At 35.7% G+C, this 27,158-nt stretch overlaps 1 protein-coding gene across 6 annotated transcripts in view; it reads right to left on the bottom strand.

The window, feature by feature from the left end:
• The window catches only part of KIF20B (kinesin family member 20B), a 72,897-nt gene extending 46,400 nt beyond the window's left edge, over positions 1 to 26,497 (bottom strand). For 4 of the 6 annotated variants that reach the window (XR_010127446.1, XM_054503390.2, XM_063669977.1 and 1 more), the window contains exons 1-17: positions 26,276 to 26,497; positions 22,538 to 22,685; positions 18,736 to 18,822; positions 18,528 to 18,644; positions 17,950 to 18,088; positions 16,874 to 17,058; positions 13,941 to 13,977; positions 12,839 to 13,066; positions 11,476 to 11,587; positions 10,483 to 10,554; positions 10,256 to 10,402; positions 9,115 to 9,277; positions 8,281 to 8,568; positions 3,886 to 4,025; positions 2,833 to 2,971; positions 1,481 to 1,709; positions 83 to 123 (exon numbers count right to left, since the gene is read on the bottom strand). Coding sequence is in view for 5 of the 6 variants with exons in the window: in XM_054503390.2 (XP_054359365.1) it covers positions 83 to 123; positions 1,481 to 1,709; positions 2,833 to 2,971; positions 3,886 to 4,025; positions 8,281 to 8,568; positions 9,115 to 9,277; positions 10,256 to 10,402; positions 10,483 to 10,554; positions 11,476 to 11,587; positions 12,839 to 13,066; positions 13,941 to 13,977; positions 16,874 to 17,058; positions 17,950 to 18,088; positions 18,528 to 18,644; positions 18,736 to 18,822; positions 22,538 to 22,684 (2,271 nt within the window). In the remaining variant the exon portion in view is untranslated. The remainder of the gene's footprint in view (positions 1 to 82; positions 124 to 1,480; positions 1,710 to 2,832; positions 2,972 to 3,885; positions 4,026 to 8,280; positions 8,569 to 9,114; positions 9,278 to 10,255; positions 10,403 to 10,482; positions 10,555 to 11,475; positions 11,588 to 12,838; positions 13,067 to 13,940; positions 13,978 to 16,873; positions 17,059 to 17,949; positions 18,089 to 18,527; positions 18,645 to 18,735; positions 18,823 to 22,537; positions 22,686 to 26,275) is intronic. The other 2 variants (XM_063669978.1, XM_063669976.1) reach the window with 1 other exon arrangement.
• Between the last annotated feature and the right edge of the window lie 661 nt (positions 26,498 to 27,158).

Genomic DNA, 27,158 nt, shown 5'->3' with positions numbered 1-27,158 from the left:
TTTTAAAATAAATCTAGTCATCATTCATACCCCTTTGTTAATTAAATACCTTATCAAGACAAAATAAAACTTAAAGTATTACCTTATTAGATGTCTCAAGCTCTTGAATCAATGAATCTGATTCTGAAAAAATAAAGAACATTGAAAATAAATATATAAGCATCTAAAAATATGTATCACTGAATAACTATGAAACATATGCTGCTCTAGTGACACTTTACTGTTACATTCAATAAAAAGGATTTTGATAGCACTAGAAGCACACCCTACTCATTAAAAAAAAAAATCTGCTAATTCAACCACAACAGGGTAATGTTTCAGAAAAAGCCACTTCTAAAACTCAGGATAAAAATAGGCGGCATATGCTAAATAGTAAAGAACTGGCATAGCATCAGAGAAGAAAAGGAGCTAGTGCTTTTTAAGTACATTTCATAATGCAAAGGCACCACTTACATGTTATTTTCTACCCATCTTGTTTCACACAAAAAAGAGCAGAGCAGTTATTGCAACTAATTCTTAAAATGCAGATATTACAAACAATTCTATTTATGTATATAAAATGCCCTCAGCATGGTGGCACATGTCTGTAGTCCAAGCTACTCAGGAGACTGAGGTGGAAGGATCACTTGAGCCCAGGAGGTGGCAAACTGCAGTGAGCCATGACCATGCCTCTGCGCTCCAGCCTGGGTGACAGAGTGAGACTCTGTCTTTTTTTTTTAAAAAAAAAAGGGGGGGTGGGGAGATAGAAAAAGAAAATGCCCTCCTAGTTAGAATGAAGCATCAAACTAACAAATTACTTTAAACCACTCCACAGTAGTCACTCTATCCCAAGAGTGAATCTTCTCTACTGCAAGAATTCATAAAGAATATAGAACAAGGCCAGGCACAGCATGGCTCACGCCTGTAATCCCAGCACTTTGGGAGGCTGAGGCAGGCAGGATCACTTGAGCCTAGGAGTTCAAGACCAATCTGGGCAGCATAGCAAGATCCCATCTCTACAAAAAGAAAAAAAAAAAAATGCAGCCGCTGTGGTAGTGCACACTTGTGGTCCCAAGTATTCAGGAAGCTGAGGCAGGAGGAGTAATTGAGCCCAGGAGTAGAAGGCTGCAGTGAGCTGTGATGCCACTACTGCACTCCAGCCTTGGTGACAGAGCGAGCCACTGTCATAAAAAAAAAAAAAAAAAAAAAAAAAAAAGTAACAAAATTTACAGCTTTACTCATAAAGTTAACACTTGTTCTGATTTTTTTTGAGAAGCTCATTTTCTAACAATATTGGTCTAAAATAAATGAAAGTCAAAAAATATTTTTAGTAGTAAATTACTACAAAGTCATACAAATGGTAAAATATTAAAATATGTTACCTAGATGAAAGACTTTTCTGGTCACTATGGTAAATGAGCTACATAAATCTCTTATACTTACCAAGAGTACTTTTTATGTGTTTACAATATCTAAATAAAAGTAAAATTTATTCACTTACCATTTTCTCTCCTTTTTAACTCTTCTTTGGTTTTGATTAATTCTCCTTTGGTTTTAGCTAATTCAGCTTTAATTTGATTAAACTTTAGTTCTAAACAAGCAATAGCTTCCTGGGGGTCAGGAAGAGATGCAATATATAAGTGAGCAATTTCAGCCTGTTTCTTAATATCAGCAACATTATCTTGAAGAGAATCAATAATATCTTCAAATCCTACATAATTATGTGTTTCCTAAAAATAGCAAAAACCACATGCCTAATATTAACAGTAGGGTTCACCCTTTATATGTGGTACCATGTAATTTAGACAGTTTTTAAAAAAGCAAAAAATTCACCACTTGAAATTCTTTAAAATAAATTATATAGATGCATCTCCAATTATGAAAAACCTGTGTTCCATTATTTATTTTCTGTTGTATGGACCATGAGGCATATTTTCACATAAAAACAATGTTATAAACTGTGACAAGTCATTATAGAACAATTGTGATTACCTAGTTCAGGTATAGTTTCAATTATATAATGAGACCTAAAAGGTTTTGTTGGGATAGTGCATGAAACAAACCTCCATTTTCACAACTCAGTCAATCCCAAACCACGTCAAGGATACATAAGGTTTGCTTGACAGCAGACATCTAGAACACCACTGTCACAGGCCCTTGAACTGAGTGATTAAAAAACTAAACAACAAAAAAAACTCCCCCAAAAAACTGATCAATTTCAGCTTCAGTGGAAGCAACAGAAAAGGATAATTTTTCTTATATTACAAGTAGAGAATAAGCTGAGCACAGTGGCATGCACCTGTAATCTCAGCCACCTGGGAGGCTGGGCAGGGGGACTGCTTGAAGCCAGGAATTCAAGATCAGCCTGGGCAACACAGCAAGACCCTAACTCTAAAACTATAATAAATAAATAAACAAACAAAATTTTAAAAGAGTAAGAAATGGTAGTTGCCCGGCAAGGGCAACCCTTTTTATATATAAACATTTTTGTTTTAATCAGAACAGCAAGTAAATGACGACTTAGGTCTCTTACACCTTTAAAATACTTTTTATTTAAAAATGTTAAGTAAGACAAATCTCAAAAAAGAATCTATCTGCCTACAATACAATGATTCAAGCAATACCAAAATAAGATATAAATATAACAGAGGTATAAATTTTTCAAAACCAATCACTATATTTAAATTCTTGGTGCCTTACACTCCTAACAAAACATGCCTAATTATAATAAAGCTACACACAAAGCATTGTTTTAATTCTAAACTATCTTGATGTTTCTCATCATTGATGTGGTACACTAAACCCCGGTACCAAAACCTCACTGGATGTTTTTAAATACTTCAATTAACATACTTCAGTTTCAACTTTTGTGGTACAAATGTCTTTCGCTGGTTCTTCTCGAGTGTCACATTTACCAACCAAATCCTTGAAGATAGCCAAACGACGTTCAGCATTTTCTTCTAATATCTCTCGTTCTTGAAGCAGAGTTTCCCTTCAAAATACAAATTAATCCCATTAAGAAACAGAAAAGGAACTACTTTGTGTTTTTGTTTTAAACATCTAAGATTAAGTATATTCTAGATTAAAAGAAAATTTAGTCCAGGTACAGTGGTTCACGCCTGTAATCCCAGCAATTTGAGAGGCGGAGGCGGGTGGATCACTTCAGGCCAGGAGTTTGAAATCAGCCTGGCCAACACGGCAACACCGTCTCTACTAAAAACACAAAAATTAGCTGGGCGCGGTGGTGTGCACCTGTAATCCCAGCTACTCAGGAGGCTAAGGCAGGAGAGGCTAAGGCAGAAGAATTGCTTGAACCCAGGAGGTGCAGGTTGCAGTGAGTCAAGATCACACCACTCAATTCCAGCCTGGGTGACAGCGCAAGACTCCATCTCAAAAAATTAAAATTAAAATTAAAAAAAAAGAGAGAAAATTTAAATAATCATGCATGGGATTAGTAACAGCTATATTCTTTTTTTTCTTCTCTGAGACAGAGTCTCGCTCTGTCGCCCAGGCTGGAGTGCAGTGACACAGTCTCAGCTCACTGCAACCTACATCTCCCAGGATCAAGAGATTCTCGTGCCTCAGCCTCCTAAGCAGCTGGGACTTCAGGAACATGCCAGTACGCCCAGCTAATTTTTCTATTTTTAGTACAGACGAGGTTTCACCATGTTGGCCAGGCTGGTCTCGACCTCCTGACCTTGAGTGATCCACCTGCCTAGGCCTCCCAAAACGCTAGGATTACAGGCGTGAGCCACCACACCAGACTAGTAACAGCTATTTTCAAACTTGTATAAAGAGATCAGAATTCAGAAGCCACCTAATGTAAAAAGTAAATTAAGTAAAAAAAAAACTGAAAAAGTAAATAAAATTCTCAATTTTTACCTGGACATGAAATAAATAACTTACTTAAAGTCAGCTTCCCGTTGAGCCCAATATTGAGTAAACTCCTGTGTAACTTCTTCTCGAATTTTAAATTCCAAGGTTAATTTTTCCTTTTTTTCATTTATCAGTTTTTTTTTCAAGTCTTCTATTAAGTCCAACAGTTTCTATAACATGTAAATGATAAAATTCTTATAAAATAATAAATATTATCCCAAGAGAAATACTGTCCAACTGTTCAAAAAATAAAACTTTACATTTAGTCAATTATAATTATGTGTCCTTTTTAATAGTGATAATGTTCTCACTGAAAATTATATGTTTGCAGAGATTTGTTAACTGAAAAATCAGGTTGGCCTTTCCACATTTTAGAAATAGACCTTTGGTAACTCGTCTCACTGTCTAGCTATACTAAGAAAATAAGTAAAGTTAATTAGTGCATTTATTATGTATCAAGAACTACTCTGGGGAGTTCCATGTTTGCTTCATTTAATCCACAACTTTCTGTGAGCTTGGTATCATCCATATTTCATAGGTGGGAAGCATAAGGATCAGATCTCTGGTAAATGCTAAGGTTGAGTTTAAAAGTGGCCTGTAAAAGTCTAAAGCCCAAAGATTATATACACTAGAGAAGTTGCTAAAAACACCCACTTACTAATCTGTCAAATAAAGATGTTACATAAACTTATCTTATTAGGCTTTTTATAACTATCCAGATGTCAACAGCAATTCTATAGCCTTTGAAACACATACATAATCATGAAAAATGTACAATATATAAAGCAATAAATAAAACACTTAACATGACCATTATACATTCATAACATAAATTGTAGCATTAAGGAAACAGCTACATATTCTTTTTAATGTTTCTATTTTAAAGTTACTCAACAACAAATTAAACAATAAACTCTAAGCTACAGATCTTCCAATGTCTCAACTTTATATTTGAAAATAGTTCTATAGATATCCAGACTTTGAAACTCTGCCTCCAAGAATTTATACTGAAAATAATTATAATATAACCCCATGTTCTGGCTGTATGAATGCTGATCACAGTGTTGTTGTTTTGTGATGGTAGTTGTGTTTAAATAAAGAAAAAGTGAACCCAACTCAACCAACGTTAAAGGATTGGTTTAATTATGGTACTACCATACAGTAAACTACTGTAATGAATAATGATCACCTATATTAATAATTCATACTTTTCACAATTGATTTTTATATAAAGAATACCAGGTTACAAAACAGTAATATGTAATAAAAATCCATTAACATGAGTGGTAGATTTGAGAGATCTTTATATTTAAATTTTCTTTTTCACTCTACTATAAATATATAATATTATTTTAGTAATTTTAAACTACATACTTTCTGTGTAAAACAATAAATAATAACTATTGAAGGAGACATCAGAATGAATGTGGAAAAACCTTGGGAAGTTTGTTTATTTTATTATTTTTTTTTGAGACGGAGTCTCGCTCCGTCGCCCAGGCTGGAGTGCAGTGGCTCGATCTCGGCTCACTGCAACCTCCGCCCCCCAGGTTCACGCCATTCTCCTGCCTCAACCTCCCGAGTAGCTGGGACTACAGGCACCAGCCACCATGCCTGGCTAATTTTTTGTATTTTTAGTAGAGACGGGGTTTCACCGTGTTAGCCAGGATGGTCTCAATCTCCCGACCTCATGATCCACCCGCCTCGGCCTCCCAAAGTGCTGGGATTACAGGCATGAGCCACCGCGCCTGGCGGGAAGTTTAATAGTTTTCAATAATTAGGTTTTTATCATTGTTAGCATCTGATAAAGTTTTTGCTGAAAAAATTTAGGCTGGCTATTATAGCTAAATGAATTTAAGTATATGTATGCTAATATCAAGGTATTTTATAATGGTTTTTAAAAGTCCCAATCCTTTAATTAAAATGTGAATAAAGGGCTGGGCACACTGACTCACATCTGTAATCCCAGCGCTTTGCAAGGCAGGAGGATTGCCTGAGCCCAAGGGTTCAAGATCAGCCTGGGCAATAGAGCAAGGCCTCATGTCTACAAAACATTTTTAAAAATTAGTTAGGGGTGGTGGCATGCATCTGTGGTCCCAGCTACTCAGGAGGCTGAGGCAAGAGGATCACTTGAGCCCAGGATTTCGAAGCAGCAGTGAGCCATAACTACACTATTGTACTCCAGCCTAGACAACAAAGCAAGACTTTGTCTCTAGAAGAAAAAAATAAAGCATGCCAACACCTAATCATATTGATTTTTAAATGTCAAATATCAGACATTTTGATGAATTTCCTTAAAATATTTAGTCAATCTTATATGATAAGCATTTACACTATATAATCCATCATAAACTATAGCATTAAATATTTTTCTCTAGTAACTTCAGAAATTTTACTAACCAACATTATACAAAAATTTCAACTTTGAAATGAAAAAAAAAAAAAAACTGGGTTTTTTGGTTTGTTTCTCTGTTTTTAAGACAAGGTCTCACTCTGTCACCCATGCCGGAGTGCAGTAGTGCAGTGATGGCTCACTGCTGCCTAGAAATCCTGGACTCAAGCAATCTTCCCACTGCAGCCTCCCAAGTAGCTGGGACTACACCTCTGCGTCATCATGCCTGGCTAATTTTACTTTTTTGTAGAGATGGGGTCTCACTATGTTGCCCAGGCTAGTTTTGAACTCCTGAGCTCAAGCAATCCTCCTACCTCAGCTTCCCAAAGTGCTGGAATTACAGGTGTGAGCCACTAAACCAGCCAAACTAGACTATTAATGGCTCCTTTCGTCACTGAGGAGGTACTATTTAATACATTACAGAAGCCCAAGTAACACGGTCTAACCACATAGTGACCAGATAAAGTGGGACTTGTACTACATCTGAAGCTATCATTCTTGTTTCCAAACATATGTTCAATAATCGCTTTCAGGGACATGAAGGTAAATTATTAAAATGAGAGTATTTAGCCTAATACATCATCGATCTACTTATACTTCTGCAATCCAAAAGAGTACTGTGATGTGTGATATGTCAACACCATTAAAGCACACCCATGAACACAGTCTACTAGTGTTTCTAGGACACTGGTAAGAGGACTCCATCTATACTCACAGTTATGGCCAATTAAAGAGGGGAATAGGTAGCCAGGTAAGGTGGCTCACGCCTGTAATCCCAGCACTTTGGGAGGCTGAGGTGGGCAATCACAAGGTCAGGAGTTCGAGACCAGCCTGGCCAACATGGTGAAACCCCATCTCTACTAAAGATACAAAAAAAACTTAACTGGGTATGGTTGCGCATGCCTATAATCCCAGCTACTCAGGAGGCTGAGGCAGGAGAATCGCTTGAACCCGGGAGGCAGAGGTTGCAGTAAGCCAAGATCGTGCCTTTGCACTCTAGCCTGCGCAACAGGGCAAGACGCTTTCTCAAAAATACATAAATAAATACTATAATTGGACAGAGGCTAAAAAAACAACTGTTAAATCTTATTTATTTATCATAGTAACAAGTTGACAAACAATTAGTGTTTTTGAAGATATGGGATCATAGGTACTTGGTAGATATTTTTAGCACTTGTACTTGAGACTGCAAAATAAAAGTCTGATGGAATACATAAAATCACTTAGTGAAAGGATACTCACATGGTCTGTAAGTATCACCCCACAGATAATATGGTTTTGCAATAAAGATCTGAAATACTGTTATCTTAACCAAGTGAGCAAAACTTAGCATCTCTAAGAATGGAAAAATCAGACATCATGTGGCTCTTGGTGTGATGCAATGGAAAATTTACAACTTAACCTACATAAAAAGCTTCCCTAATGTATTAAACCTAAATCATGAAGAAATAATCAAACCAATCTAGATTGCAGGCATTCTATGAGAAAACTAGGATCCACTTTTCAAAAATGTCAGTGCTAGATTAGAAATGATTAAAGAAACACAATAATCAAAAGCAATGTGTTAACTCTGGCTGTAGACAAAAACAAAGTGGTTATAAAGAACATATTGGGAACACTGGAGAAATCTCAATACAAACAGTATACAAGGTTATATTAGTGTATCAATGTTAAATTTCTTGGGTATGAAAATTTCATGGTCTTGTGATCATGACAAAAATGCCCATGTTCTTAGAAAAACATGTTCAAATATTTAGATGTAAGGTGTCATTATGTCTGGATCTTATTTCCAAATCGTACAGACCAAAAGATGTGTATTCACATTCTCATAAAATGGTAACTGGAGAATCCAAGTGAAGGATAAATGAGTATTCATTGTACTAGTCTTTCTATAGGTTTGAAATTTTTCAAAATATAAAGTTGAACACAAAAACTTCAGTGTACTGTTGAAAAAACTGAAGAGAGAGAGGCTTAAGATTTAACCTTAACTTCAGAATAAGAAGACAAGCATAGAAGTATGAGTTCTTAATACATACTCTTTTCTCCTCGTGGCTAATGAAAGCCTTATTTTCCTCTAATGTTTTATCTAGATCTTCATCAATAAGTTTAGTTTCCACATTTTGAGTTTCTTCAGCGTTTTCTAGCTCCTCAACCAAATCCTCGTCTTCCATCAAATCTTCTAGACTATTTTCCCATGAAATGGTGGCTCTTTTTGCATTTAATATTTTACTATTTGAATTACTGTCTAGTGATACATCTTGAGAAGATTTGACAGGTCCAAATAATTTCTCTTCAGAGGAATTTAAAGTGTCTGGGACACAAACCTGTTAAAATATTCAATGTGACTTTTAAAACAGAAAAGACAAGAACTGTCCACTAGAAAATGATTATTTTATAAATTTAAGTCAAATGAAAACTCAAGTGTTAAGGAAAAACTATTCAAACAAACATACAAACAGGAATCACCATCCCTAAAAGAACATTCTGATAGGAAAAAAGCTACTTACACATGTAAACTAGAGGAAAAATCTATCTTCCTGGGCTAAGTTCTCAGTATTAATCTCAGCAGAGGGTTTTCCAATTACCCAGAAGTACCAAATGAACAAGATGAATGGCAGAGCAGACAATTCATTCCAAAAATACTCATTAATTTATAACTGATGTTTATTATTAACTCTTATTACTAAAGGTCATTTTAATCCTAGCATGGGCAACTTTCAATCCTTTCTCATGTCTTCCTACTTGGTCAAATATTTACCTTTTTAATTTTCAATTATTTCCTAGGCTTACAGTAATAAGTACAAAATATTTATTTCAAGAAAAACTGTTAATATTCTAATAATAAGAGGCTTAATAAAATAAATATTTACTTTTTGTGCAATGGCGGAGAACTTCAATACATTGAGTGTTTCATCATAGGCTAAATAACATTGGCTGATATTGACAATCATACATATTTTCCCTTTACCATTAAAAAAACTTTGAAAATAGTGAGTCAGTTTACTTTCCCGGAAAGGCACACGCTGTCGAAACCTACGGAAAAAATTTTCAGAAAACATTGTAAATTAAAAAACATCTCATGAAGTCGGGGTGCTGACACATTTTACAAAGAAATAATTAAGCCACCTATCATGAAATTAAACTTTAGGGTAGTGATTAGTTTCAGATGTAATAGTCCTTCTCAGTTTTCTTTTTATCTTTTCTTGTTTGTTTTTGTTTTTGTTTCTGTTTTGAGACAGAGTCTAGCTCGGTTGCCCAGACTGGAGTACAGTGGCACAATCATAGCTCACTGCAGCCTCAACCTCTTAGGCTCAAGCGATCCTCTTGCCTCTGCCTCCAGGGTAGCAGGGATTATGGGTGCCTGCCACCACGTTTGGTTAATTTTTTTATTTTTATTTTTAGTAGAGATGAGGCTGGTCTTGAACTCCTGGGCTCAAGCAATCCTCCTGCCTCGGCCTCCAAAAGTGCTGGGATTACAGGCATAAGCCACCATGCCTGGCTGTTTAACTGCTGCTACTTACTAACAATAACCCACTATGTAAAATATAAAGAAAACCACATTTAACTGGGTTATGTCCCCTAGCATAGAGCAAGTATATAAGAGATGTCACGAAACACCCTAAATAGAAATGGTGAAAGCTGATTTATATTTACTCAGCCTAAAATGCTAATGCAAAAATCTATTGCATCTAGAACTATACACAATACATTAATAAGAATAAAGTGGTTTTAGATCCTAAACCAGCATTAGAAGCTTCTCATTTACAGTGTCTATTGGTATAGATTTGCCATGGAAAATACTGACTTTACCTGATGAGTTACTGGCATCAACTGACATTTCTATCATTGTCTTTAATCCAAGATCTCTTAAGTACTTGAATCACAATCTATACACAGTCATTACATAAGAAGCAGGTTAAAAATCAAAAAAGAACTTCCTAAAAACAAAAAAGTTGAAAGTTTGAACACTATAATATTTAATATGCTAATAACACTTTCAGAAACACTTACTTTGACTTTTCACTATTCTTCAAGACGTTAATACACTTTCCCAGAGTCAATAAAGAAGTGTTGATATTCCCAGTCTCTCTTAACCTTTCACCTTCATTCTGTGTCTTCATAGTTCGTTCTGAACCAGCAAGATCACATAAAGATAATCTGAATTAAGAAAAAAAAAGTACTTTAAAAGTTCTTCAAAACAATTACAAATAATTAAATTTAAAGAACATTCAACTTACTCACTGACTCGAATTACACGAGACATTTCAGAATCTTCAATCTGTAATATTTTAATAGTGAATATGCTGTGACTGAAATACAAAGATTAAATGTTATCTTATCATTTTTAATTTCTGCATTCTAAATAGGAGAGACTAGTATTCAAATCAATCTTATTTATACCCTAGTATAACTACAGTCCACCATTGCATTTTCCAATTAGCTGTTAAATATTTCAAGCCAGTGTTCTACTGTCACTTACATACCCAAATGCCTAAAATCACCTTTTGCCTAGCTCTAAATCCCTCAAATTATCTCCGGACAGTTCAAATTCTATTAATAATATCATTTATAATAAAGCGACATTTTGTTTGAAAAGATAATATTAGTTAAAATGATATTATGTACAGCTAGCCAATACTCTGAATACACACCTAAAGCAAAGCATACATTTGACCTATAGATCCAGATCGTGTATTGTCCCATGCCCAACTGACTACGGAAACAGGGCTCCTTCTCTAAGAAAAAGCCTGCTTTAATTATCTCACTGCTTAAACTTATTTCCTTTGCCTTTTTTTAATTATCTCACTGCTTAAACTTATTTCCTCTGCCTCTCATCCCCCAATCCCATCAAAACTTCCTTCCATAACCCCTTGAGATTATACCCTCACTGAGTATATTTATATAATATTCAGGGGATAAGTGAGAAAGACCCAGAGAAAAGGCCACCATTATTACCAACTCCAAAAATACTGAGCTTAGATACTGACATAAAGAAAGAGTAAAAACACCTCAGAGATTTCCTATAAATTAATAAATCTACTGTCAGGACAGGAAACAGTATTGATAAATGTGTTTAGTGTTATTCTGTATACCAAATGTTTTTTATGCCTTATGAATTGATTTAACACGAGAAAACCTACTGCCCAGTTTAATGTAAAATTAGCTGTGTTTAAATTAGCATAGAATACTATCAGTGATTCAAGTCTACTCTCACAGAGTTTATTCTTTACCTTCTACTGGAAGCATTATTCAATTTTGTGAAGGCAACACTCTGGTGCTTTATTCCTAGTTTTAAAAGTCTATAGGCTTCTTTGGAATCAGATACTTGAATCCACTGTAGATCTTTAAAAAATAAAGAGGATATATATTAATTTACTGAGACAAAGAATGTGCTCTACAATGTAATCTCTTTGAAAGTCTTTTCCTAGTGACATATAATGAAATCTTTCTTCTAACAACACATCCTAGCTGGAGTCAACTCAGCTATTTCAGGTTACACCAGAGGAGATTATAACAATGTTCTAGAATGTAAATTACACAAACACACAAAGTAAATGTTTGTCAACAGAGTCTGCCAAACGGAAAATTAAATACAGTAACAATTCCTTAGAATTAGACACTCAGGGAAAAAAAAAAAGAGAGGCAAAATACAGTACAGATTAAACCTGTAAAACTACCTAGCTATTAAACACTGAAGATTGTAATTTATTAGTGAATCATAAAATCAGATTTATTGAATCATGACCAGTATTTTAATTTTTATTTATTTATTTATTTATTTATTTTGGAGACAGGGTCTCACTGTTGCCCAGCCTGGAGTGCAAAGGCGTGATCATGGCTCTCTACAGCCTTGACCTCCTAGGCTCAAGTGATCCTCCTGCCTCAGCCTCCTGAGTAGCTGGGACTACAGATGCATACCATCATGCCAGGCTAATTTTTGTATTTTTTGTAGAGATGGCGTTTTGCCGTGTTGCCCAAGCTCGTCTAGAATTCCTGAGCTCAAGTGATCCACCTGCCTCAGCCTCCCAAAGTGCTGAGATTACAGGCGTGAGCCACCGCATCTGGCCAGCATTTTATAGAAATGACAAAGAATACAGAAAATATCACAGCGCATTCCTTGTAGTAAAAGTATAATTAATGAAACTTTTGAGTTGTAAATATTACATATGTATATATATACACGCATGTAGGTACTGAGTCATGACGTTATTAATATGTATTTCCTACTGTGAATAATTGTTTTAAAAGGTTAGAAAAATCACTCCGGAAGGATAGTAACATTTCATAGCTCCAAAATTTGGACACTGTTACAAAGCAGGAGAATAATGTGAACATAACCATACACAGCTTTTCCCATCACCACAAATCCAATTAATGATACTCAAGCAAATACAATACCAAAATAGACCCTTTTATATTCAAGTTTAATAAATATACCAAAACATACTTCCAAAGCACAAAATTATCTTCTTCTCTTAATGTTAATAATTAGCATTACAATTTTCAATTTTCTGTTTGCTTTAGTCTTACAGCTATCACAAAGCCCAGGAAGAGAACTTCGGAGCAATAAAATAAAAATATTCATTAGTATACCTTTTATAAAAGAATAGCCCTTTATGTCTTGGGAAAGGCGCAGCATCTTTCTCTTTTGGAATTTAGATGATACAGGAACAAATAAGTCATAAATATATTCATTGTAAATTTCAAAGAAAGAAACCCACACAGAAAATTTTATATTATTAGCCATATTCAAGTTGGCTTGTTCACAATCTTTCATGGATTCCTCAAACTCTGAGATATTCAAAGAGTTAGTTAAACTTCCTACAAAAAAAAAGAAAAAGAAAAAACAATAATCACAAAAGTAAGCAACTGACTAAAAATGTGACCAAAGTACAGATCGATTCTCAGACTTGAAAAACCAAGTATGCTTAATCTTTTGACCATCTACGTTAAACACTTTTTGGAACAAAGGAAGATGTAAATAACATGTGGATTAACCAAAGTTAGACTACTTCTTATAATTCCTTTATTTTGAAAATATGTTAATGAACCAATAGAAATTAAATGTACAGGACAAAGAAAAACAAGTGTCTTTCAAATTCAATATTAAAATTGTAACCAGTAAAAGGGATATCTGTAATATTTAATACAAACAAAACATTACAATGACTGACATTTCATATAAATATGTATCATTTTCCAGGTATCACCGACTATGTCATTATAGAAATTAAATCCTTAGTAACCAAAGAAGAGGTCTATAGAAAAAAAATAAATAAATACAATGTAAAAATTTTTTTTTTTTGAGACGGAGTCTCACTCTGCCATCAGGCTGGAGTGCAGTGGCGCGATCTCGGCTCACTGCAGCCTCCACCTCCTGAGTTCAAGGATTCTCCTGCTTCAGCCTCCCAGGTAGCTAGGACTACAGGCCCGTGCCACCACGCCCAGGTAATTTTATTTTTAGTAGAGACGGGGTTTCACCATGTTGGCCAGGATGGTCTCAATCTCTTGACTTCATGATCCACCCACCTTAGCCTCCCAAAGTGCTGGGATTACAGGCGTGAGCCACCGCGCCCGGCCTAAAAATTTTTTAATAATAAAAATAAAACATTAGAAGTGATTTAAAAATTAAAAGCTTTTCAAATGTACTTCATATAATCAATATATCAAAGATAAGTGAGCAATGAAACCTTACCATGAAGAGTATCATCACTGTCATTATGCACAGTAACCTAAAAAAAAAGATTGTTTTTAAAAATTAAAAAAACATTTTCATTAAGGTTAAATAATCAAGATATTAATTACCTATCCAAATAAGTCACTACCAAATCATAACCTTTCATCTACTCAATTCAATGAATTCTTTAATTTTTCCTAGTTAAATAATATAGTTTCATGGAAAAATACAGAGAACTATGAAAAAGAATGTTATCATGTATAATCCCCGCCACTCTGGTTGGTTACTATTCATATTTTAAAATATTTCCCTTCTATTCTTTTCCCCACACTTATGTTGTAAGCTTTTTCTCCCCATAATTAAAAATTGTTTACAACATTTGATGACTATATAACACATGTGAAATGACTTAATTATTCCCTTATTATTAAACATTTAAATTATTCACCAAGTTTTGCCAAACACCTTTACGTATTTTCTTCTGCATTCTAATTATTTCCTTAGAAATAGAAATAAACCCATTTCTTTGGAGTATACACCTAAAAGTGAACTGGTGGATGAAAAGATATAAAATATTTTAATGTTCTCACTCTTAACATACTATTGCCAATTTACTTTCTAGAACCATTTACGATGTATGAAAGTATATTATCTCATTTTTTTTTTAACATTTTAATCATTTCATAGGCAAAACAGTATCATGTTTTAACTGGATAACTTGTTAGAATTTTTTCTTTTTTTTGAGACAGAGTCTTGCTCTGTCACCCAGGCTGGAATGTAGTGGCGCAATCTCGGCTCACTGCAACCTCCACCTCCCGGGTTCAAGCAATTCTTGTGCCTCAGCCTCCCAAGCAGCTGGGACTACAGGTGTGAGTCACCACGCCCAGCTAATTTTTTGTATTTTTAATAGAGACGGGGTTTCGCCATGTTGGCCAGGCTAGTCTCCAACTCCTGGCCTCAAGTGATCCGCCTGCTTCAGTCTCCCAAAGTTCTGAGATTACAGGCATGAGCCACCATGCCCAGTGAAAAAATTCTTTTCATTATTAATGATTTTAATTTCCTCTATGAATTGGCTATGGAGTTATCCACCAATCCCCATAAATTTTGTTAAAACACTATTTTACTTTCAGAGACCATAGCCACAGACTCAACTTTGAACTCCACTGGTAACACACATTTTACTGCCTTAAAACCCTGGTTTCTAAATGTTTCAAAAAGATAAATTTGCATTAATAAGGTAAAAATATTTACAAAAACAATTAGTAGTTTTTAACAGGCTTGAACAGAATAATGTCTGAAAATATACTACAAAATCCAGAAGGCACAAGAGGAATAAACAGACAAGTATAACTTCATTTTTAAAAGTTTATATGGTACCACCTTATATAAAATAATACCTCCTCACAGTATATTACGTATTTATTTATTGTCAGTCTCCATGAGGGCAGTACCATTTGTCCTCAAAACTGAAAATATTGCCTGGAAAAAAAACAGGTGACTTAATAAAATTTGTTGAGTAGATGAATACTGAAAAACACAATGGGCCAGGCTTGGCAGCTCAAACATGTAATCTCAACACTTTGGAAGGCCAAGGGAGGAGGATCTCTTGAGGCCAAGAGTTCAAGTCCAGCCTAGGCAACATACCAAGACCCCATTTCTACAAAAAAAATCAAAACAGCCAGGAGCAGTGGCATGCCCCTGTAGTTCCAGCTACTCAGAGGAGGTTGAGGCAGGAGAACCACTTGTGCCCAGGAGTTCAAGACAGCAGTGAGCTATGATCATACCACTATACTCCAGCCTGAATAACAAAGCAAGATCCTGTCTCTAAAAACTAAAAAAAGGAAGAAAAAAAAGAAAACACAATGGGGGCAGGGGAGAAGCAAACAATAAGCCAGAAAATTTGCAACCCATACATTAATACATTAATAATGTATTCATTTTTTTAAATATATTTTAATAAATCAGTAAACAAGAAAAGTCATACAATACTAGATAAATGGACAAAGAACATATGTGACAATTCACAGGAAAAAATTCTAAGATGTACTAATCACCTAATTTACAATTAAAGAAATATAAAGTAAGCTCAAGGGAGCCATTTTACACCTATCAAACCAGACATTATTAAATATCCAATCTTGGCCTGAGTTTGGGAAAATTAGCACCAAATATATTTGCAATGGAATGTTTCTTTACTGAAACACTGTTCAAAATAGTAAAACACAGAAACAATACAAATGTCCATCAACGGAGACTTAGTTTTAAAAGCTCTTTTAAAATTTAAAAAAACAAGTTAAAGACATAACAGATAAAAGGCACATGATTTAAGGTAGGAAGAGATTTAAGATACACTAAATGAAATACCAAGTCATAGAATGGTAAGCATAGTAAGATCTCTTTTTTGTTTTTAAAAAAAATTATATCACACATACAAAAACAAAGGTATGAAGATATACACATCATATATATGACCATATTTGTGTATATACAGATAGAAAGCTCTGTGTATGGATTTTATATAGAGAGAGAAAAGGTCCAAAAATGATACTTTCCAATCTATTAATAATTTTTTCTTTAGGAACGAAATTAAAGGAAACTTTTACTTTTTATTTCTCACATTCCCTATTTTAAATTTTGGGTACATATTACTTTCACAATTAAAAAACAGAATTTTAAAAAATAATTACATAAAAAGCACAATGCTGGCTCTACAACAATCAAAAAAGATTTCAGAACCATTTACATTTGTATTGTGTAAACATTCTTGTTGTTGGTATAATATAAATAGAAAAGATGTCTTCACACTTTAAGCTTTATTTTTCTCGAAAACATAAATAATAACAAAAAACACTACCACCACAAAACAGATTCCAATATATGGTGAAACAACCTAAAGGGTTTATAAGAAGTCAGGAATTATACATATTTTACATACTAAAATATTTCCATACCTCTTTAATTTGCCGAAGCAATGCACTTTTGCTAGCAATTTCTTCTTTCTCTTGTTCTGATGATAACCGTAAGTATTCTCTGGATCTATGTGGTTTAAGGTTCATCTTTGTATACAGTCTTTCTTGAAGACTATCAAATAATACATTCAAAGTTCGAGGCAGAATGCCAATATTTTCTTCTGTGCCTGCAAAAGGAATTTTTGTGTTATACTCTCTCAGTCTACTAGGAAAGAGGAAACTTTCCTTGTTTATTAAAGCTCCTTTTATACTACCAATAGGCAAGAGTCAACAACTAAAACGAAAATGATAGGTGAGGATTACTCAGTTTTCCATCACTTTGTTATTCACTGTATTACCAACATCTTATTGACTATTATTCTGATGTAAACGTGAAACTTTACATTCAGATAATGCAACCATATTAAGATTTGTAATCACCCATAATCACAAACTATAAAAGTAAAATGAACTATAAAATTTCTTCCTGGTCATTTATGCTTAATTCTCTGTATCACATCAATACTTCTTCTGGATTTTAATCATCATCTAAATCTCTATCAATGGGTAAAGTATTTTTACAAATGAATTAAATAAATTTGAATTAAAAGCCAATAGCAAGGCCAAGCATGGTGGCTCTTGCCTATAATCCAAGCACTTGGGAAGGCCAAGGTGGGCATATCACCTGAGGTCAGGAGTTCGAGACTAGCGTGGCCAAAATGGTGAACCCCCCATTTCTACAAAAATGTAAAAATTAGCTTGGCATGGTGGCGCATGCCTGTAGTCCCAGCTACTTGGGAAGCTGAGTAGCTGAGGCAGGAGAGTCATCTGAACCCAGGAGGCAGAGGTTGCAGTGAGCCGAGATCACACCACTGCACTCCAGCCTGGGCAACATAGTGAGACTCTGTCCCCCACCGAGAAAAAAAAAACAGCAATACATAATAATATGCTAGTACTATTAAAAATAGAGCAAACACATACTAGGTAATAGCAACATAACTACATGTATGTATTATAAAAATACTGAGCGATTATTATTGCTTCCTTATCCTTTCCAACCAAAATAAAACAATATTTACCTTGAAATGTATATGTTTTTCCTGAATTGGTTAGCCCGTAAGTAAAAATCAGACGACTCTGTCCTTTCAAGAGGTCTTTTACTGGTTGCATAATGCAACCCTGAAAGAATTCCTTCTGTGTAGTTGCTGGGCCAAAAACCTAAGCAAACATTTTTTAAAAACTCTTTTTAGAAAATTCAAGTTAATATTAATAGTGTGTTCCATCCCAACACTACTGTTTAAAAATTTAGAAGATTCATTCTTAAAACAGGTGCCATATCCCCACTCCCACAAATACATTTGATAGTTTTACTACCAGAAAGTTTTCAAGATAGAAATCTGTACCAGGGAATCAAGTACTCACCTAAGTTTTAAAAAGAATATTTCTTAAAAATATATTAATAATAACTTTAAGAACACTACAGTGATCTCTTTACATCCAATTATATATTTCCAGACCTGAGATTTGAGTCTTATCCTTAAAATCTAAGTTGCATAAGCATAAAATGTGTAGTTCACTATATATAATTATATAGCAATTTAGCCTAAGCCAAGTCTCTTTATCTTTAAAACAAAAAACAAAAACACTTCAGTTTTACCTTGGAAAAACTGAATTTCTGTGCCATCTGCCCCGAGCTTTTCTCACTTAACCGACCAAGGATGCATTGAGGCTCTTTGAGCACAACAGTCTGTGAATCCAGAATATGCACACAGCCCTAGAATACATACCCCCAATAAATAAAAACTAGTATTTTGCCAATTTAAATGAAAGTAAAATATTAAAATTCTATTAAATTCAACACAAACCTCAGACTCATGTTCTTTTTCTGACTGTGTAAATGGTCGTATTCGAAGACAAACCTGGAGATAATCTTTAGATTCGAAACTGTTTGCCTTAAAAAATAAAGGAGAACAACATTGTGTTTTTGAAAGATATGGCTTTTCAGAGACCATTTTTCCTTAACATGGCTACTTTTTACATAATAATCTGAGATGATAAAGAATTTCTAAGCAGTCACTATCCTGCTTTTAATAATGTTAGAAAAACTCAATAAATCTATTTAAATAAAAACAAAATACACCAAAAAAGATCCAATTTCCTCCATCTCCTGTATTTACAGGTGAAGTTTACAAAAAGCCTTTATTCCACAAAAGCCTAATATAATTAATGAGGCCCTAAGTCACTGGAAAATATAACTCTAGAATAAATCAAAAGTAACTAGAATATTCTATTATTCAAATGCTCAATTCCATGAGGCATTCAGAATTTTTTTACTATGTACCAGATTCTCCTTGTTACTTTTTCTGAGAAAGAAATGTGCATAGAAAATATAATTTTAAAGAAATGTTTTAACGTTTTTTTAAAAAAGTGAAAAGGAAACAACTACTTGATAAACACAACTTAATCAAAACAGACATAACTAGAAAATCTGAATAACCCAATTTCTATTAAGCAAACTGAATCACTTTCAAACAAAATAATGCCACAAAAAAATTCAGGCCCTAGTAGTTTAAGGGTAAATTCTATCAAACATTTAAGAAAATAATCAGTCCAGGAGCGGTGGCTCACGCCTGTAATCCCAACACTTTGGGAGGCCGAGGCGGGTGGATCACCTGAGGTCAGGAGTTCGAGACCAGCCTGACCAACATAGAGAAACCCCATCTCAACTAAAAATACAAAATTAGCCAGGTATGGTGGTGGCATGCCTGTAATCCCAGCTACATGGGAGGCTGAGGCAGCAGAATCGCTTGAACCTGGGAAGTAGAGATTGCGCTGAGCCGAGATGATGCCATTGCACTCCAGCCTGGGCAACAAGAGCAAAACTCCGTCTCAAAAAAAAAAAAAAAATACAAATTGTACATAAACTCTTTAAGAAAATATAGGAAGAGAAAATACCTTAACTAATTTTGAGTTTGACATAACCTGAATAACACAACTGACGAAGATATCCTCAGGAAAAAATTAGAAAACAAAATACCCCATTAAGATATACGCAAAATTTCCCACACAAAATACTAGCCAATATATAAAACAGAATAATACATCTGACCAAGAATGTTTTATTCTAGGAATATAAAGTCGGTTTAGCATTCAAAAATCAACCCAGGCAATTAACCATATTAAAAGAATAAATGAAGAGAAACTTTTATCTCTACAGATGGGAAAACAGTATTTGACAAAATCCAACGTCCATTTGTAATAAAAATTCTCAGCAAAGTGTAATGAATGCAAACTTCCTCATCCTGATAAAGGGCACTTACAAAAATCTATAGCTAACAACACACTTAACAGGAAAGACTCAATCTAAGATGAGCAGCAAAATGAGTAATAAGAAGAGGATTTCTGCTTCCCCACTTCTAGTAACATTATATTAAAGGTTCTAGCTGGTGTAATTGGGTGTGAAGGGGGAAAGGGGATGGGGGAAGAAAAAAGGAGGAGTAAGGGAAAGAAAAAGGGAAGAGAAAAGGAAAGGAAAAAGAAAGGTAAAAGGGAAGGGAAGAAGGGAAAGAAAGAAGGGGAGGGGAGATGAGGGGAAAGAAAAGGAAAAGAAAAAAAGGAAATGAAAAGACAAAAGTCATCCAAATTGGGAAGGAAGAAATAAAATTTTCTTTATTTAGAAACAACATGAACACACGCATACAAAATCCAACAAATCTACAAAAAATTAATGTGTACTAACAGAATGCTAATCAGAGGTTACTTGGAGGTGTGATGGGAGAGAGGACTTATAAGGAGCCTCAAAGAAACCTTTGAGGGTAATGGATATACTCACTATCTTGACTGTAATGACAGTTACATAAGTGTATGCACATGTCAAAACTTATCAAACTGTGTATCTGAAATATATGCAGTGTTTCATTATGCCTAAATAAAGCAACTAAAAATATTATTTACAATAGCATCAAATAACATAAAATGTTTATAAATATATTTGACAAAAGACACGAAAGGCCTCTACATTGACAAGTATAAAATACTGCTGAGACATTAAAGACCTAAATAAAATGAAGAATACCATGTTCATGGATTAAGACTCAATATTGTCAAGATGTCAATTCTCTCCAAATTGATCCACAGATTTAATGCAACCCCAGTCAAAAATCCCAAGATGCTGTCTGGTAGAAACTGGCAAGCTGATTCTAAAATTTATGAATATGCAAAGGACCTAGAAAAGCCAAAATTTTCCTAGAAAAGAAAAGCAAAATTGGAGAATTCACACTACCTAATTTCAAGAATCATTATAAAGCTACAGAAACAGACAGTATTGTGTTGGAATAAGCACAAATAGGTCAAAGGAAGAGAATAAAATCCAGAAATAGATCCACATATACACAGCCATTTGTAAAGCACCAAAACAACGGGGAAAGGAAAGTCTTTTCAATAGATAATGCTGAAATAACTATTTATGTAGTTAAAAAAAAAAAAATGTATGGAAGCTAAAAAGAGAAAGAAAAAAGTTAACCTGGGTCCCTGTATCAACTGCACACAAAAACTGTTCAAAATGAACCACAGATATAACTACTCAAATGAAAACTAAAATTTCTAGAAAAAGTAAGACAAAAACTTTGGGGAAGGCGAAAAGTTTCTTAAGAGAACACACACACACAAAAATTCACCAAAAAAGAAAAGAAAATGTTAAATTGAATGTCTTTAAATTTTAAAATGTCTGATCATCAAGACACTATTAATCTGATAAAGGATTTGTATACAAAAAGATTTCTCACAAAACACGAAACAACCTAATTTAAATGGGAAAAAGATCTGAAGAGACTCTTTATGAAGAAAGTAGAAAAATGGCCAAGAATACTTCAAAGAGTGCTCATTAGAAAGGGCAAACTAAAACCACAACAGGATACCATTACACATCCACTAGAAATAAAGATTTATATTATCAAGCGCTGGCAAAGAGGTAGAAGCACTGGAACCTACACACATTGCCACTGCTGGAACAGCCACTTTAAAAAACAGTTTAGTAGTTACTTATAAAGTTAAACTTACACAGTTTGTATTCCTAGGTATTTACCAAAGAAAAATGAAAACACAAGTCCACAAAAAGGCTTGCACATGAATGTTCAAAGCAGCATTATTTATAATGGCCTCAAACTGTAAACTACCTAAATGTCCATCAAATGACAAATGGAAATGTGGCATATCTGCACAACAGACAACTACTTAGCAATAAAAAGGGAAAAACTACTGATGTGTGACACATGACAAATCTCAAAAACATCATGCCAATCGGAGTCAATAAATTTTCTCTGTAAAGAGCTAGATAGCTAATATTTTAGGTTCTAGAGACCCTATAGTCTCCTCACAACTACTCAACTCTGCCATTATAGCGCCACAACGGATGTAGTAAATAAACCAATAAGTACGATCGTGATGCAATAAAACTTTATTTATGGACAGTGATGTTTGAAATTCATATAATTTTTATGTTATGTGACATTATTCCTATTTTGATTTTTCTTCCACTTTTAAAAATATAAAAATTCTTAGCTTGTATCTAAGTACAAAAAACGAGTAATACAAAATCAGGCCACTGTTTGCCAACCCTTGCATTAGAAGGAGGCATGATAATCAACACAATACTTTTCTTGTACTTACCTCAGTGTTTGGAGCAACTAAGGAAAATTCATGAGACAGATCAAGCTTAATGCCATCGAAATTTATTTCTGAAGGCCTTGCAATTGGGTCAGCACTAAAAACATAAGATGGTCGAGGTACTCCCTCTTGATTAAAATTAGATTCCATTCTGCAAGAATAACGGCAACTTCTTTAACAACCTTAATAAGTCAGCATGTAAGCCACCCACACTTTCAAAAGTCTAGCCCACTACTTCCCTCCAAATAACTAGATTTTAGAAAAGAAAAGCATTACATTGCTTCATTTATAACACAATGCCCTACAGGAAAAACTAAAGATCAAATTATATTTACAGACTCTGAATCTAATAATACCGAACACTGCCTACTATTTTCATATAATATCCATTCAAAGAGTTTTCATGAGTACAGGTAATCTGTAAAGATGGTATAAAAATGTTTACTCTCTCCCTGAAATCCTCTCAAAACTCAAATAGTAAGGAGATCACAGAGTAAATTATAACCTTGTGTCATCTACTTAGTGACTCCCGTAGAATGTTACTTACAGACTTTCTTTTAGCATTTAAAAGTTAAAACTCAGTTATCTGGGCCTGGTGCGGTGGCTCACGCCTGTAATCCCAGCACTTTGGGAGGCCAAGGTGGGTCAATCATGAGGCCACGAGTTCAAGACCAGCCTGGCCAAGATGGTGAAACCCTGTCTCTACTAAAAATACAAAAAAATTAGCAGGGCATGGTGTCAGGCACCTGTAATCCCAGCTACTCGGGAGGCTGAAGCAGAGAATTGCTTGAACCCGGGAGGCAGAGGTTGCAGTGAGTCAAGATCGCGTCACTGCACTCAAACCTGGGCGACAGAGTGAGACTCCGTCAAAAAAAAAAAAAAAACTCAGTTATCTGAAAAATTACTTTCAATTTCAAATTCAAGTAAAAAGTAAAATAATATATGTAAACACATTCAAAACAGTACCTGACACATCACAGGTTCTAAGTTAAATAGGAATAATGCATCAGTAAACTATTACAATTGAATTAAACATCAAATCACTAAACTAAAAGGTAAACTTAAGGATAACCTTAACTAAAAAATACTAACATTCTAATATTTACTGAGAATCTACTAGATGTACAATACCAGAGAGAGGGGGAGGACTCTGTGCTGTTTTTTGACAAGATTTAAAAATATCCAGATCAGTGACTCCCAAACTAAGGTTCCTAGCTCAAGAAAGTAGTAACGACCATCACCCACAGGTATTATATGAAATGAACCAAAGATGGCCCTTGCATAATTAGCCCTACATTGTAAACTTCTTCACAGCTGGTAGGGATCTTAGCTCAAAAGCCCACTGGATCAAGGACCATAAATGTTTAAAATAAAAATTAAAAAGCCTACGGCCGGGCGAAGTGGCTCACGCCTGTAATCCCAGCACTTTGGGAAGCCAAGGAGGTCAGGAGATCGAGACCATCCTGGCCAACATGGTGAAACCCCGTCTCTACTAAAAATACAAAAATTAGCCGGGTGTGGTGGCGTGCGCCTGTAGTCCCAGCTACTAAGAAGGCTGAGGTAGGAGAATCCCTTGAACCCAGGAGGCAGAGGCTGCAGTGAGCCGAGATAGCGCCACTGCACTCCAGCCTGAACACAGAGCAAGACTGCGTCAAAAAAAAAAAAAGGAAAAGCCTGTTGGGGCGCCAAACTCAAATTCTGAAGCATCCATTTACTTTCAATATGGCCCAAAATAAGCATATTTTTAGCCATTTAGAGCCTGCCAGGTTTGAATGCCCCATGAAACTGCACCCAACATTTGCCAGACACATAAAACCTGGGATTATCAAGACCCCCAAGCCACTGCTGCCCTTGAGAGTTCTATGATCCAGAGACTCTCCACTGTGCAACATCATTTAGGCATGTAAGCACCTCTATGATTCTTTCCTCCCCCACTGCCTATTCCCCTTGCCCTCTTTCTCCTCTAGATGGTGGCCCCTCACACTGGTCTAGAAAAGGTCCCATACTGAGAGGGATTTCCTTTGCCTACAATCCTGTCAAAGTCCTTGTTTATTCCTGCCACCTTGTTGTCAATCTTTTTCCTTGATCAGGCTGAAATTCCTAAACGTATCACAAGAACATAGTTGACTTTTTTCCCCTAAATTGCAAAAAGACTAAGGAAAGCACTGATCTAGATCATGGGGAAGGGGGTGCAGAGTGGGGAGCATCTGCAAAACGTTAAAGTACCGGCTTGACATTTCATAACACAGACTTCATGGAAATGCCCAGAAAACTAAAAAACACCTGTGGCTTCAAATAATAATTTTTGGTTTAAAGAAAAGTGTTGATAAATCTTTTAAATTGCTGAATTAAAAAGAATATTCCTATGTACTAAAAGCAGTTACAATAAAGTATTTGTTCATATGTTCATTTTTCAATGAACAAACTACTTCCTAGCATTTCTAAAAGTGTTGAGACGTACTGTATCTTCTTGCAATTTTAGATGACTTCTACTTATACATGGCCTTCCCAACTAAACTGGAAACTTCTTGATGGCAAGAAACTTGTCTTATACCACTCTGTATCCCCTATAACAAATTCAGCGACTTATGTAAGGATAAAGACTACCTGACTAATGACTTAAAATAACGGTTATAAAGAAAATACTCTTCCAAAAAAAAAATATCGGTCTTAGTCTGTAATATTATCTTTCGTGACAGCAGGCTTCAAGACCTCATTTTTCATTTCAAAAGGCTGCTCTGACTGGAAAACTGCATCTTTATCTTCTCTCCAATAAGAATCCACAATTGGAGACTTTGGTGAAAAATAGCAGAATCTGTTACTGAATGAGGTTTCTGAATGTGGTCTACAACACACAGCCTCAAAAAAAGTCTTCACAACTAATCGATGAGTATTTTATGTTATTTTTACAATTTAAAATATGGAGTCTTGGACATGTAATAAAATAAATACACTGTCATACTACCTAACCCATAAGGCATGAACTTCTGTAAACTAGTAGTTTAGCAAGAAATATTAGAGAACTGTGCCAGACAGGCATCACTGAACCAGGGAGCCAATCGAGATGGAGAAAGCCTTCTAAACTGGGGAATGACAGCATTCACTGTGCCACAAACTCTTCAGCCTGGCACTGCAAAACCCTAGAAGGGCAAGCCCCAAGCACCAGTAGGAGTAGTGTGGAAATAAGTGCACAGAGGCCACCACAGGGCTCCCCCCACAAAAAGGCCGTATTACCTACCAGCCGAGCAAACTGCTCACCTCGGAGCTTCAGAAAACTAGGTGTGGCAAAAGAGGCCTGTTCCTCAACAACAACAGAAGCAACAACAATAATAATATTAATAACTGCAAGCATTTAGTACCTACTGTGTGCCAGCACTAACAACTTTACACATTACCATTTAATCTTCACAAAAGCCGAAAGAAATAGACACTTTATTGCAGCCTTTTAACTGGTAAGAAAACTAAGGTACAGAGAGAGATTAAATGAATTGTCTTGCGTCACTCAGCTAATAAGCAGTGGAGGCGAGATTTAAACCCTAACCGAATTAGTATGACTCAATCCTCGCTGCGTACCCGGTGTTCGCATCGCTCCGCAACCCAGTTCCTGACAGTAACCTCCACGGGGGTACGAGCCCTGTCGGAACATGTCCACATTGCCAAAGCCGTTTCCCCACCTTAGGCCCCATACATGCGCAGTCACCCACCTCCTTCCCCAGACCTTCCCCCGGGTCACCTCCTCACCTGCAAACGTCGCCTGACTAGCCGGACCCGCGAGCAGCACTGGGAAGTTACCGTTTTCAAATTCAAACAATGGCGGCCAGGCCACCGCACTGAACGCTGGGAGTGGGTGGGGCGTCCAGAGCTCCGCCAGGGAGCGTAGCCGGCTCGCGCTGCGGGCTTTCCAGTGGCTCCCGGAAGAAGCTCTCCAATATGAGGGCGGGTCTTGAAACGCGGGCAGCCAATGGGCGGAAGCAGGCGTGGGCCGCCCGGGTGCCGACCGTCTCGTTTGCTTCCCAGCTCGGCTGGCCGGGCATTAGTAGTGCGCTTTCTCGCGGCTGTCATAAGTACCACGCTGTTGACTGGGACACCGATCTTCGATTCTGTCCTCGAGGCAATAAAGATGTGGCGAAGGTCCGAGGTGAGGCCGCTGCCACTGCACTTAGTCCTGCGACTCCCCTAAGGACGGGCCGAGGAATGGCGGGCTAGCCACTTCCTAGTCCTGTCCCTACGGGGCCGAAAAAGGCTCGGCATCCCGGGATCCGGAGGGTCACTTCCCTCGCTGCATCCCCATTGTGCAACTGCCAGTTTAAAAATTGATATAGGTAAGCTTATGAATGCTAAAACTAACGAATGCAAGATGCTAAAACAAACAATTAACTGGAAAGTTGTCGGAAAGAAGATGTTAGTATCTCAAAGAATCACCCTACAGATCATTTCTTATTATAAAGGGAAAATAGAATTTTACACTGAAGAGATTTATTAGACATAACCTTAACCAAGTGAAGATACTTAGCATCGCTAATATCACCTGATACTATTTGTGCTAGAAATGTTTGACATTAATCATGAGGAAACAATCAGAAAAAAACAGTGTAGAATATTCTACAAGACAACAGGCCTAGGC

This window comes from Pongo pygmaeus, chromosome 8 (genome assembly GCF_028885625.2).
Source record: "Pongo pygmaeus isolate AG05252 chromosome 8, NHGRI_mPonPyg2-v2.0_pri, whole genome shotgun sequence".
NCBI lineage: Eukaryota > Metazoa > Chordata > Mammalia > Primates > Hominidae > Pongo > Pongo pygmaeus.
Note: the sequence above shows the minus strand (reverse complement) of the source record. Positions and strands in the feature narration are given on the sequence as shown.